The sequence below is a fragment of the Dasypus novemcinctus genome, chromosome 11 (genome assembly GCF_030445035.2).
Source record: "Dasypus novemcinctus isolate mDasNov1 chromosome 11, mDasNov1.1.hap2, whole genome shotgun sequence".
NCBI lineage: Eukaryota > Metazoa > Chordata > Mammalia > Cingulata > Dasypodidae > Dasypus > Dasypus novemcinctus.
This window is the reverse complement of record NC_080683.1, coordinates 42,044,869-42,057,811: the sequence shown is the minus strand read 5'-3', so window position 1 is coordinate 42,057,811 and position 12,943 is coordinate 42,044,869. Positions and strand designations below refer to the sequence as shown.

Genomic DNA, 12,943 nt, shown 5'->3' with positions numbered 1-12,943 from the left:
AGAAGGAAATAACAAAAATTGGAGCAGAGATAAATGAAATGGAAAACAAAACAAATGAACAAAAAAACCACAAAGCAAATGCCAGCCCCACAGAGGAACCTGGTTGCCACCCTGGGGTGAAGGTGCTCCACCAACATCATGTCTTACTTACCGATGAAACTCCTACACAAGAAGATAAGAGAAGCAGAATCCAATATTGTGACGGTGAAACTTAAAAGCTACCGGTGACCTCAGATGTGAGCCTATCAGAAACCCAAAACAGAAATGTGTCTCAAGAAACCATGGAAGCCGGAAAAGTTTAAAAGTCCCTAAATCGTCTATGGATGTGAGACTGTCAGAAGCCCAAAACTGAGATGTCTAATCAAACAGTGAAAAATGTTAAAGTTAAAAAATCCCCAAAGGGGCCTTTATGAAAGCTGGCAAGATGGCGGAAGTGGAGCCAAAGAAGCAGCGCACCTTCTGCAAGTTCACCTACCGCGGCGTGCACCTCAACCAGCTGCTGGGCACGTCCTATGAGCAGCTGATGCAGCTGTACAGCACACGGCAGTGGAGACGGCTGAACTGCCCCTGTGGAGGAAGCAGCACTCCCTGCTGAAGCAGCTGCACAAGGCCAAGAAGGAGGCGCCTTCCATGGAGAAGCCGGAGGTGGTGAAGATGCATCTGGGCGACATGATCATCCTGCCGAGATGGTGGGCAGCATGGTGGGCGTCTATAATGGCAAGATGTTTAACCAGGTGGAAATCAAGCCCAAAATGATCGGCCACTATCTGGGTGAGTTCTCCACCACCTACAAGCCCGTGAAGGGCGGCAGGCCCAGCACTGGGGTCACCCAACCCTCCCGCTTCATCCCTCTCAAGTAGCCTGGTGCAGCCAATAAAAACGCAGACTCCTCAGCCCAAGGGAAAAAAAGAAAAAAAAAAATCCCCAAAGGAATTCACCAATGGGGAAGGGCAGCACAGTCATCCAATTTAGAATAAAAGAAGAAAAAGAGAAAACTGATCGAAAATGCTGGGTCTCATGTAGAGAGGAGACTGAAGAAGGAGCTGGAGATCTTGAAGAAACAGAAAATAATGTAGAGAAGTCAAATGGTAACAACGAGGTGCACAGCTTGCCCTGGGACTGACAGGAGCTTTTGAGGATATTTCATTCACATCCTAGCTAATCTTGTCAATGAAAACAATAAAAGAAGTGGGCTTTACAAACATGACTGAAATTCAACATAAAAGTATCAGGCCACTTCTGGAAGGCAGAGATCTTCTAGCAGCTGTAAAAACAAGGAGTGGCAAAACTCTGGCATTTCTAATCCCTGCTGTTGAACTCACTGTTAGGTTAAAATTCATGCCCAGGAATGGAACAGGAGTCCTTATTCTTTCACCAACTAGGGAACTGGCCATGCACACTTTTGGTATGTTTCAGGAGCTAATGACTCACCATGTCCACACACAAAGGTTGATAATAGGTAGTAGTAACAGATCCACTGAAGCACAGAAACTTACAAATAGGATAAATGTCACTATGACCACAACAGGTCTGTTCCTGGACCATATGCAGAATACCCTCAGGTTTATGTATAAAAACCTACAGTGTCTGGTTATTGACAAGGCTGACTACATCTTGGATGTTGGGTTTGAAGAGGAATTAAAGCAAATTATCAAACTTTTGCCAATTCACAGACAGGTCATACTCTTTTCTGACACACAAACTCAAAAAGCTGAAGACCTGGTAAGAATTTCTCTGAAAAAGGAGCCATTTTATATTGGTATTGATGTAGATAAAACTAATGCAGCAAATGGACACAGAGAACAGACAACTGGGGGAGGGAAGAAGGGGAGAGAAATAAATAAAATAAAAAATCTTTAAAAAAAAAACAGTGACAGTTTAGTCAGAAGTGACTAAATGGTAATTAAAAAAAAAACTAATACAACAGTGGATGGTCTTGAGCAGGGATACACAGTTTATCCCTCTGAAAAGAGATTCCTTCTGCTCTTTACATTCCTTAAGAAGAATCAAAAGAAGAAATTGGTATTTGTTTCATCCTGTAAGTCTGTGAAATACCGCTACAGGATGCTGAACTATACTGATTTGCCTGTCTTGGTAATTCATGGAAAGCAGAAGCAAAATAAGTGACAACCACCTTCTTCCAGTTCTGTAATACACATTTGGGGATACTGTTGGGTACAGACATGACAGCTCAAGGGATGGACATTCCTGAAGTCGACTGGATTGTTTAGTGTGACCCTCTAGATGACCCAAAAGAATACATATATGGTGTGGGTAGAACAGCCAGAGGCCTAAATGGAAGAGGACATGCCTTGCTCGTTTTGCACCCAGAAGATGTGGGTTTCCTTTCTTACTTGAAGCAATCCAATATTCCATTAAGTGAATCTGAATTTTCCTGGTCCAACATTTCTGACATTCAGTCTCAGCTTGAGAAATTGATTGAAAAGAACAACTTCCTTCATAAGTCTGCTCAAGAAGCATATAAGTCCTACATTCGAGCATATATTATTCCCATTCTCTGAAAAAAATCTATGTTAGTAATTTAAATTTGCCTCGGGTTGCTCTGTAATTTGGCTTCCTTGATCTGAATATGAACAGCAATGATGGCAAACAAAAAGAGAGGAGAGGTGGTGGATTTGGCTACCGGAAAGTCAAGAAAATTGGTAAGTCCAAAATCTTAAAAAACATTAGCAAGAAATCACCTGACAGCAGGCAGTTCTCTCACTGAAGACACATGTTCCTTTCACCCCAAATAACTTTGTTCTGAAATGGATTTTTTTTCTCCTTGCTGTAACAAAGGAACTTATTTCAATGATTTGGACTGATCTGATGTTACCAGATTTTATTTAGGTTCTTGACCATGCTGCAGAAATGAATTTCAAGAGCATGTCAGGTGAGTTAGACCAGTAATTTATTCAGAAAGGGAAGGAAGAGAAATGGGAAGAAATAACAGATCAGGGGTCCCAAGTAAAGAGAAAGGGGCTGAAAAGTGATAAAGTGGGCTGATTTACAGACTACAATTTCCCCTTATAGATTATAAATTTCCAGGTTTCCTTGCATAGTGATCCAAACCGGGGGGGGGGGGGGGGGGGGGGCGGGGGGGTGAGAAGGCAACCAGCGTTGGGGTCTAGAGGCGACAGAGTAAGAACACTTGTTCAGGCTTCGCGCTTGGCTTTTGGAACTGTTAATTATTCTACCCCTTTACTAACGGCAGGGAGGAGTTCCAGCTGTTTGCTGTTTTGATTGATTACCCCATCTATCAATACCCCATGAGGGCCCAATGATAAAGTCCTTGGGGAATATCAGGGGCTTCTCCTGGCTTCCAGAGGACGTCTTTGTTCTGGAAGGCAGGATCTTGTGTGTGGGGTAGGGATCTGGAAGGCAGGATCTTGTGTGTGGGGTAGGGATCTTCCAGCAGCCATTTTGGAGTTATTGATGTCCACATGGACATCTTACCAGGTTCCAGATCTGTCTATTAATTTCCTATCTTACTAGTTGGCTTCACTGGTTAAGAGTACTTTGGGGGAACTGATGTGGCTCAGTGGTTGAGCACGGGCTTCCCACGTATGAGGTCACAGGTTTAATCCCTGGGCCCGGGTACCTCAGGAAAAAAAAAAAAAAAAAAAAGAGGACTTGGCTGGCAAGCACTGAGCAATCTTTATTTCTAGCAAATCTCTACTTTTTGGTTATAAAGCAGTTCAATTTTTCATCCAAGGGCAAAACTAGAGATATTTCTTTGTTGTGATGATATAATATTTTAATTTAAAATCTTTTTTCCTGGGGATGGAATATGGTTCATGTAGCTCAGTGGCTAAGTGCCCGCTTCACATGTACGAGGTCCTGGGTTCAATCCCTGGTACCTCCAAAGAAAAAAAATTTTCCCCCTAAAATTTATGACATTATTGTTAATAGAATTCTTTCTGTACCTTTATTTCCTGGTGCCTGAAAATTTTTATGGCAAAGACTAACTCAGTGTAAAAGGCAGAGGAAAGTGTACTGAAGAGTTGGTGGTGTTGCAGAAAATCATCTTGGTTTATTTTTTGGTTTTACTTGTTTCTTGGACTTTCACAGTAGTTCTTGATCCTTCTTGGAAATGCTGCAGTATAAAAAGGCAAAGCTTTGGGAAATACCTTAGAAACATTTTAGGTTAAAGGCATTATCAGTTTTTATATACTGCTTGCTATTTGAGTAAAGTGCTCCTTGCAGGCTTAACAATCAGGGAGAAAATTTGGGTTTTTTGAGCCTCATTTACACCAATGTAGGTGAAAATTGCAGTTTTATATTTGGTAACTTTGCAAAGACCCTTTTTTAAAATACAAATGGTACATTCCTCAAATTTGTTGATTTCAAGGTAGTCTAGATTTTGTACTCCCGTTTGACTTTACAGAGTATTTAAATGGCAAGACCACCTGTATTAGTCAGCCAAAGGGGTGCTGATGCAAAATACCAGAAATTGGTTGGTTTTTATAAAGGGTATTTATTTGGGGTAGAAGCTTACAGATACCAGGCCATAAAGTATTAAGTTATTTCCCTCACCAAAGTCTAGTTGGAGTAATGGCTGCTGACGTCTGTGAGGGTTCAGGTTCAGGCTTCTTGGGTTCCTATGTTCCTGGGGCTTGCTTTTCTCTGGGTTCAAGGTTCCTCCTTCCTGGTGCTGGCTTCTCTTTCCTCTGTGTGCTTACTTCCTGGGGTTCCAGCTGAAGTCTTCAGCACCAAATTCCAACATCAAAACTCCAACATCAGAAAACCTGCAACTCTGTTCTTTGCCATGCCTTTTATCTGTGAGTCCCCACCCACCAAGGGGTGGTGACTCAATGCCCTAATGATGTGGCCCAATTAAAGCCCTAATCATAACTCAATCAGGCCCAGGTACAGATCAGATTACAAACATAATCCAATATCTATTTTTGGAATTCATAACCATATCAAACTGTTATACCACCTATCAACAGACTCACAGTAAGACCACTAAATAGTAATTGCTCAGCAAACATTAACCTTACTGTCTTGTGAGAAATTACCTCTTCCAGAATCCATGAAACAAAAATATATTGGCAGTAAAAAATGAAAATAAAGGGATTTCAGAGAAAGCCAGCAAAGTCAGTGTTTTAGTCAGGTGGGTTTCTGTTGCAGGAACACTTAGTTTCTAGTGTGTTTTGTGTAATATGGTAGTTGTATTTTGTAAAGTGATTCAAAACCAAAGTTGCTAGCATCATTTTGCTTTTGTGCCAATTAACCTTCACAGAGTCTCATGAAGTATAAGTACATTGAGAATATCAAGTGTAGGGCAAACAGTCTTAAAAGCAGCATTCCAAAAAGCAAAGAAGGACCAAGTTTCTGCATCTAAGCTTGACCCACATGCACCAGGCTGGCCCTGTCCTCCTGGGATCCGACCTTGGCCACTGGTCTCTCAAGTCCTGGCATTTAATAACTTTCCTCCAATGGCTTGTTTTCTTTGTTTCAAAAATAATCATGTTTAAAAAAATACACAAATGCAAAAAAAATACTATTTAATCACTGAACTAAAACTAAATACTGTTGCTATATGAGTATCTAATTTCCATTTTTTCTATGCATGCTGATACTTTAAACTTTTAAAATTTTTATCAAAAGTGAGGTTATCCTCCACCTACTTTCTAAAAACCAGCCTATTATAATAAAGTATTATTTATTTTACCATGTCACTAAATAATTACATCAAAATAACAACCAAAAAAAAAAAAAAAGCAGCCTGTAAAAGAATGTTACAGACTTTGGGGAGAAAACATCACCTTGTTGATGCCTCAATTTTGGAATTCTCCTATCCTCAAAACTGGATGACCATTGGGCACAGTTCTGGTCAATGCTAAGAGGTAGTTGAACCCAACAAACACACTAGTCATCCTAGTGAAATAAGGGGTGCTAGAAGGAAGGGTTATCTTTACTTGGAGGACTTCTGGGAAGTTTGTGTGGGAACAGGAAGGGAGGGCTTAACTATCTCACAAAAACAATAGAGGAAGGGCAAAACACTGTCCCAGGGAGCTGCTTTGGGAATCTACAGACCAGGAGAGTGCTGCACATCATGCAGAAGGGTGAGGGTCAGAGAAAGACAAGAAGCCAAAATGAAAACCCTGAGTTACTAGTTCCTGTGGCCATGAATGTCACCTATCCCCCACCACAAAGGCGAACAGCACGGATAAAACCTGTGGCAAATTGCAGCCAACTGAGAGGAGAATAGAAGTCTTTCTCACTGGGAAGGGGAGGGTGTAGCAAGGGGTGGAGAGTGGATTCTCTTCAGTGAGTTTGGCCAGCAGAGCCCTCTAAGAATCTCAGCTCTGGCCAGACCAGAAGCACAGATGAGTGGGTAAGGAAAGAGACACCTTTGCAGTGAGCATCCCTGAAAGAGTGCCATCTGTTAGCAGGCTGGAGAAGAAAAACGTTTTTGGAGTCTCTTGTACCAGACACCTTGGATTAGATATATGCCATCTGTGGGTCCTATTTCCATAATTGAAGCTGGGCAATTTTAAAGACTTAAGTTGAACCAAAAATCAAAGAAGAGCCATGAAACAAAACCACTAGGCAACAGAGCAAAACTGACCATCAGAGTAAATTCACCAATATATTCAGATGCCTAGACATCAGCAAAAATTTACAGCCCATACAAATAAACAGGAAGAGATGGTCTAGCCAAAGGAACCAAAAATCCTGATGAGACACAGGATTTAAGACAACTAATGAATGATGTTCACACAAATCTCTTAAATCAATTCAAGGAGTTGAAGGAAAATATGAATAAAGAGATAAATGCTATTAAGAAGCTACTGCATGAGCATGAAGAACAACTGAAAAGCCTGAAAAGTAGCAGATTATGGGAATGAAAGATAAAATGGATGAGAATAAAAGACAGGAGCATAAACAGGAGAATGGAAAAAACTGAACAGGGCCTCAGGAAATTGAATGAAACATGGAAAGGACAAATGTATACGTTATAGGTGTCTCAGAGGGAGAAGAGAATGGAAAGGGCACCAGAAAGAATATTTGAGGAAATAATGACCTAAATTTTCCCAACTCTTATGAAAGACATAAATATCGATAACCAATAAGGACAACACACCCAAACAGAACAAACCTGAGTAGACCTACAGGAGAAAGAATCAACAAAACCAAAAGTTGGTTCTTTGAGAAGAGCAACAACATCAACAATATTGTTATTCTCTGCTTAGCTAGACTAGCAGAGAAAAAAAGAGAGAAGATGCAAATAAATAAAATCAGAAATGAGGAGGCGCTATAACCAATACTCTGCAGAAATAAGAGAGATCATCGGAAGATACCATGAAAAACTGTACGCCAACAAACTAGACAAGGTAGATGTAATGTACACATTCCTAGAAACACATGAACAAACTATACCAACCCTAAGAGAAATAGAAGACCTCAACAAACCAATCATAAGTAAGATGTTTGAAACAATCACCAAAATACTTCCCCAGAATGGAAAGCCCAGTAACAGATGACTTCACAGGTGATTTCTATCAATCATTCAATTATGATCTAATACTAATCTTGCTCAAGCTCTTCCAAAAAAATTGAACAAGGAGTGCTACCAAATTCATTCTATGAAGCCAAAATTACCCTAATACCAACACCCGATAAAGATACTATGAAAAAAAGAAAATAACAAACCCTTTTCTCTCATGAATATAGATGCAAAAGTCCTCAGTAAAATACTTGCAAAACAAATCCAGAAGCACATTAAAAGAATTATACAGCATAATCAAGTGGCTTTTATCCCAGGTGTGCAAGGGCGGTTCAACACAAGAAAATCAATTAGTGTAATAAACCACATTAATAAATTGAGAGGAAGAAAAATCATACGATCATCTCAATTGATGCAGAAAAGATGAATGACAAAATACAGCATCCTTTTCTGATAAAAACACTCCAAAAGACAGGAACAGAAGGAAGCTTTCCAATATGGTAAAGGGCATTATGAAAAACTCAAAGCTAACATTATACTCAAAGGTGAAACACTGAAAGCTGAGATCAGGAAAAGACAAGGCTGCAAGTGTCACCATTATTCAATATTGAGCAAAAAGTTCTAGCTAGAGCAACTAGGAAATTAACAGAAATAAAAATACCGTACCCATATAGGAAAGCAAGAAGCAAAACTTTTGCTACTCCTGATATATTTCTCTTCCTAAAAAATCCCCCCAAATCCACAACAAACCTACTAGAACTAATAGGTGAGTCCAGCAAAGTAGTGGGATACAAGATTAATATGCAAAAATCAGTAGCATTTCTATACACTACTGAAGAGCTACCTGAGTAGGAAGTCAGAAAAAAAAATTCCATTTACAACAGCAACTAAAAGAATCAAATATTTAGGAACACACTTCACCAAGGACATATAAGACCTGTATTCAGAAAACTACAAAACAGAAGACTTAAATAAATGGAAGGACATTTTATGTTGATGGATGGGAAGACTATCGCTAAAATGTCAATTCTACCCAAAATGCTTGACAGACTCTGCAATCCCATAAAAATCCCAACAGCCTTTTTTACAGAAATAGAAAAGCCAATTATCATATTCATTTGGAAGGCTAAGGGGTTCCAAATAGCCAAAAATGTCTTTAAAAAGAAGAACCAAGTTGGAGGACTTTCACTTCCTGACTTTAAAACATATTACTTAGCCATGGTGATAGAAACAGCATGGTACTGTCATAAAGATAAACATATTGGCCAGTGGAAGTGAATTAAGAACTCAGAAATAGACCCTCACATCTACAGCCAAGTGATTTTTGACAAGGCTGTCAAGCCCTCCCAGCAGGTCCAGAACAGTCTCTTTAACAAACGGTGCTAGGAGAACTGGATATCCCTACCCATAAGAAAGAGGATCCCTATCTCACAACTTATACAAAGATTAACTCAAAAAGGAGCAAGGACCTAAATACAAAAGTTACAATAATAAAACTCCTAGAAGAAAATGCAGAGGAACATATTCAAGATTTTCCTGAGTAAGTGGGATATTACTATCCAACCCACTGAAATAAATAGGATTTTAAAAGGATACTATGAACAACTGCATGCCAATACATTAAATAACTTAGATGAAATGGACAAATTCTTAGAAACACACAAACCACCTACACAGACTCAAGATGAAATAGAAGATCTCAATAAACCAATTACCAGTAGTAATGAGATTAAGTCAGTAGTCAAAAATGTCCCAAAAAGAAAAGCCTAGGACCAGATTGTTTCACAAGGTAACTCTACCAAATATTCCAAGAAGATTTGACATTTTGATATTTTAGTGTATTATTCCTGGAATTTAGACTCTGCAGCCTCTGTTCCATAAGCTTGTATCCAGTTAATGCTATGATAGTGGCTTTCCTTGAATGCCAGGCACATACAGAAAAAAAGAAAAACGAAAAAAGAAAACCCCTTTGGAAATGATTGTGGCTCAATCAGTTGGACTCCCATCTACCATATGTGAGGTCCTGGGTTTGTGTCCCGGGGTGTCCCTGTGAAGGCTGCCTTGCCTGCAAGTGGCGCGGAGCACTGCCCAGTTCACAAGCGCCACAGAGAGCCAACTCAGCAAGGGGACACAACAACAACAAAAAAGGAAGACAGGCAAAAACAAAAAACAAAAAAACACAGAAGAGCTTGCAGCGAATGGACACAGAGAGCAGACAGCAAGCAAGATGCAAGGGAGAAGGGGAAATTAAACAAATATAGACACAGAAGAATGCACAGCAAATGGACACAGAGAGCAGACAGCATGCAAAAAGTCACGGGTGTGTGTGTGTGTGTGTGTGTGTGTGTGTGTGTAGCAGTCTGATATGGCTATGAATTCCAAAAATAGATATTGGGTTATGTTTGTAATCTGATCTGTACCTGGGCCTGATTGAGTTATGATTAGGGCTTTAATTGGGCCACATCATTAGGGCATTGAGTCCCCACCCCTTGGTGGGTGGGGATTCACAGATAAAAGGCATGGCAAAGGACAGAGCTGGGGGTTCTGTGATGTTGCAGTTTTGATGTTGGAGTATGATGCCGAAGCCTTAAGCTGGAGCCCAGGGGAAAGAGACATAACTGTTTACCTGATAGTCTACAGCTGACCTTGTGGAGGAACCAGAGTAGCTGAGCCCAGAAGAACCCAGGAAGCCTGAACCCTCACAGACATCAACAACCATCTTGCTCCAACATGTGAAAATAGACTTTGGTGAGGGAAGTAAATTATGCTTTATGGCCTGGTAACTATAAGCTCCTACCCCAAATAAATACACTTTATAACACCTAGCAGATTTCCGGTATTTTACATTAGCACTCCTTTGGCTGACTAATACAGGGGCTAAAAAAAGAAAAAAGAAAACCCTTTCCCAGTCTTTGCAGATTGACCCCTTGTAGTGCTCTCCTTCGGGGCTTAGCCATACAATGAGGTTGGAGAACACCTCCAGGCCTGACTGCCCTGATCCTTCCTGAGCAAGTGTCTTGTCTTGGACATGCACCTATGGCCCTGGGAATTCCCATTTATAAGGATATGAATATGTTCTTTTCCCTAGAAAAAAGTTTCTTCACAGTCCTAGACACTGCACTTTAAGTCCTACAGCCAGCAATTTCTTGTCCCAGGCAGCCACTTGTGTGCTCCCACAGTGTTCTGCAGGAGAGCTTGGTGTGCTGCCTTCTACATGCAGGGCAAGTTCTGGGACAGAGAACCCAAAGCCACCACCAGAAAGATTGGGCCTGATATACTTGCCTGAGTATGTACACATGCATTACTCTGCTCCTTCCAGAACTGGGATTAGGACTCCACAGTGGAAGCACAAACCAGCTCCACACCAAGCTGGTGAGAGGTGGAGGAGGGGTCAACCAAGAAATCCTTCCCTTTTAAAGTGGCCTTTTTCTTGATTTTGGCACGTTCCCTACTACTGCAGACCTTTCACACTTTTCTGGAGCTTTGAGAAAGATGTTTCTCATAAGCATAATTTTATAACATATAACAAGAAATTATAAGTGTAAATTAAGGACAGAATGACTGCCCTTATACTAAACTAAATCTTACATTAAAGATTTCTGTGCAATCTGTTTTCCTTTCTGTAATCACTCTTCTCAGTACACAAATATATTACTTAAGTGTTAAAAAACAAAAAAGCCCAGAAATGAAAAATCTAGGTGAAAGTCCCACATAATCCTATCCCCAAGAAAATAACTGTTTAAAATTTTGTTGTGTAGTCATTCAGCATCCCTTTCCAGTAGTTTTAAAACTTAATTATGAAGTATTTGATACCAAGTGTTTTTTTTAAATACATGTATGTTAGAAAGCAATACCAGCATCTATAAACCAATTGCTCAATTTAGAAATAAAATATTTCCATTATCAAGGAGCTCCCTGTGCGCAACTGGTGTAATTAAGAGGTATTTTGAAGAACAGTGGCTTCCTGGTTCAATTGTGTAACTTTGCATGGGATCTAATGGGAGGAGAGTAGGCTTAAAAGGACTTTGGTACATATAGAAAAAAATTGGAATATAGACTGTAAGCCTCATAGCAATGTTAAATTTCTTGACTTTAATAATTGAACTTAAGGTGGTTACCTAAGTGAACATCCTTGTTCTTAGGAAATGTACATGGCAGTTTTAAGTTTTCAAGGAGCATGATTCATATACAATCTACACTCAAGCATTAAAATGGACTGATAAATGGATGGACTGATAGACTGATGGACAGAATGAAATGGGATCTGTGGCAAAATATTAAAACTGGTGGCTATGGGTATTTAGGGGTTAGGGGCATACTGGCGTTTTCTGTTTAGGGTTTGTATTATTTTTCTGACCTGTAAATTTGAGAATATTTCAAACTACGGTTTTTTTATTTTGTTTTTTTAATTATGTTTAGCATTTTCTGTGGGTTAACAAAGTCCATAATAACATTGGGAAAGATTTCCAACAAAAAGTTTAAAATTTAGGCTTTTACTGAAAGCTTGCATGCTTTCTCTGTACTAAAAATTGTTACATCTTATCTAATTATTACACTGATTTTCCCTTAGTCCATTTCTGCACTCTTACATTTAAAAAAATATGTACACTATCACAAATCCTTTTTGAAAAGTAGAAAGATGTAAATAAATTAAATAAGCAAATGAATGACCCCCATTTTCTTTCATCGGCATCAAAGTTTGGTGCGCCCGCCTGCACTTCCAAGAAAACAACCGGGAAGGTTTACAAACTTTCTTGGCCAGCGCACAGGCCAGAAGGCTGCAGGACGCCCGGGCTGGAAGGGCCTTCAGGATCTTTAGCTCTGCCTCACACAACCCTGAGTTCTACGTGGTGAAGGGACCTGCCCACGGTCACGGATCGGGTGGACAAGGTAAGCAAGGGTTAAGTTCCAAAGCCCCTGGGCCCTCGAACGCCAGGAACACAGCAGCTTGCTCCAAAGGAAGCGCTTCTCGCGACCTTGACTACAACCTTAGCTTTGGGGTCGGACTCCTTACTTGCAGCTCTCCACGCTGTGGACTGAACACGGCTAAGCCGCTCCGCAAGGGACAAAGACGCCATGTCTCCCGCTCCGCAGCTTCAGCGGCGGCCCAGGGCGGGACAGGGAAGTCAGTCGCTGCGTCAGGGGCCGCCCCACAGGGCCGGAAGGGGCGGGGCCTCCGTGGATCCGGCGGGGGAGCGGCGGGGCGGGGCGGGGTTGAGCCAGGCTGATTGGGCGGGGCGGGGCTGAGCCGGGCTGATGGGGCGGGGCGGGGCTGAGCCGGGCTGATGGGGCGCGGCGGGGCTGAGCCGGGCTGATGGGGCGGGGCGGGGCTGAGCCGGGCTGATGGGGCGGGGTCTCCACAGCCTGCTTCGGCAATCCGCGCACTTGGTTCAGAATATCCGAAAAGAAAGAGAAGCAGTCCGTGGGCTCAGGCTTCTGGTCAAGAGCGACCCAAACGCCGAACACGTTTGATGAAAATCACAGCTG

General features: G+C 41.2%; 1 protein-coding gene and 2 pseudogenes across 1 annotated transcript in view; 2 read left to right on the top strand and 1 right to left on the bottom strand.

The window, feature by feature from the left end:
• The window catches only part of SDHAF4 (succinate dehydrogenase complex assembly factor 4), a 32,231-nt gene extending 19,582 nt beyond the window's left edge, over window positions 1-12,649 (bottom strand). Inside the window, exon 1 of the mRNA XM_004482930.4 lies at window positions 12,471-12,649. Coding sequence (XP_004482987.1) covers window positions 12,471-12,534 — 64 coding nt within the window. The 5' untranslated portion in view covers window positions 12,535-12,649. The remainder of the gene's footprint in view (window positions 1-12,470) is intronic.
• On the top strand, window positions 425-860 carry LOC101436621 (small ribosomal subunit protein uS19 pseudogene; annotated as a pseudogene).
• On the top strand, window positions 941-2,728 carry LOC139440049 (ATP-dependent RNA helicase DDX18 pseudogene; annotated as a pseudogene).
• Window positions 12,650-12,943: the final 294 nt, after the last annotated feature.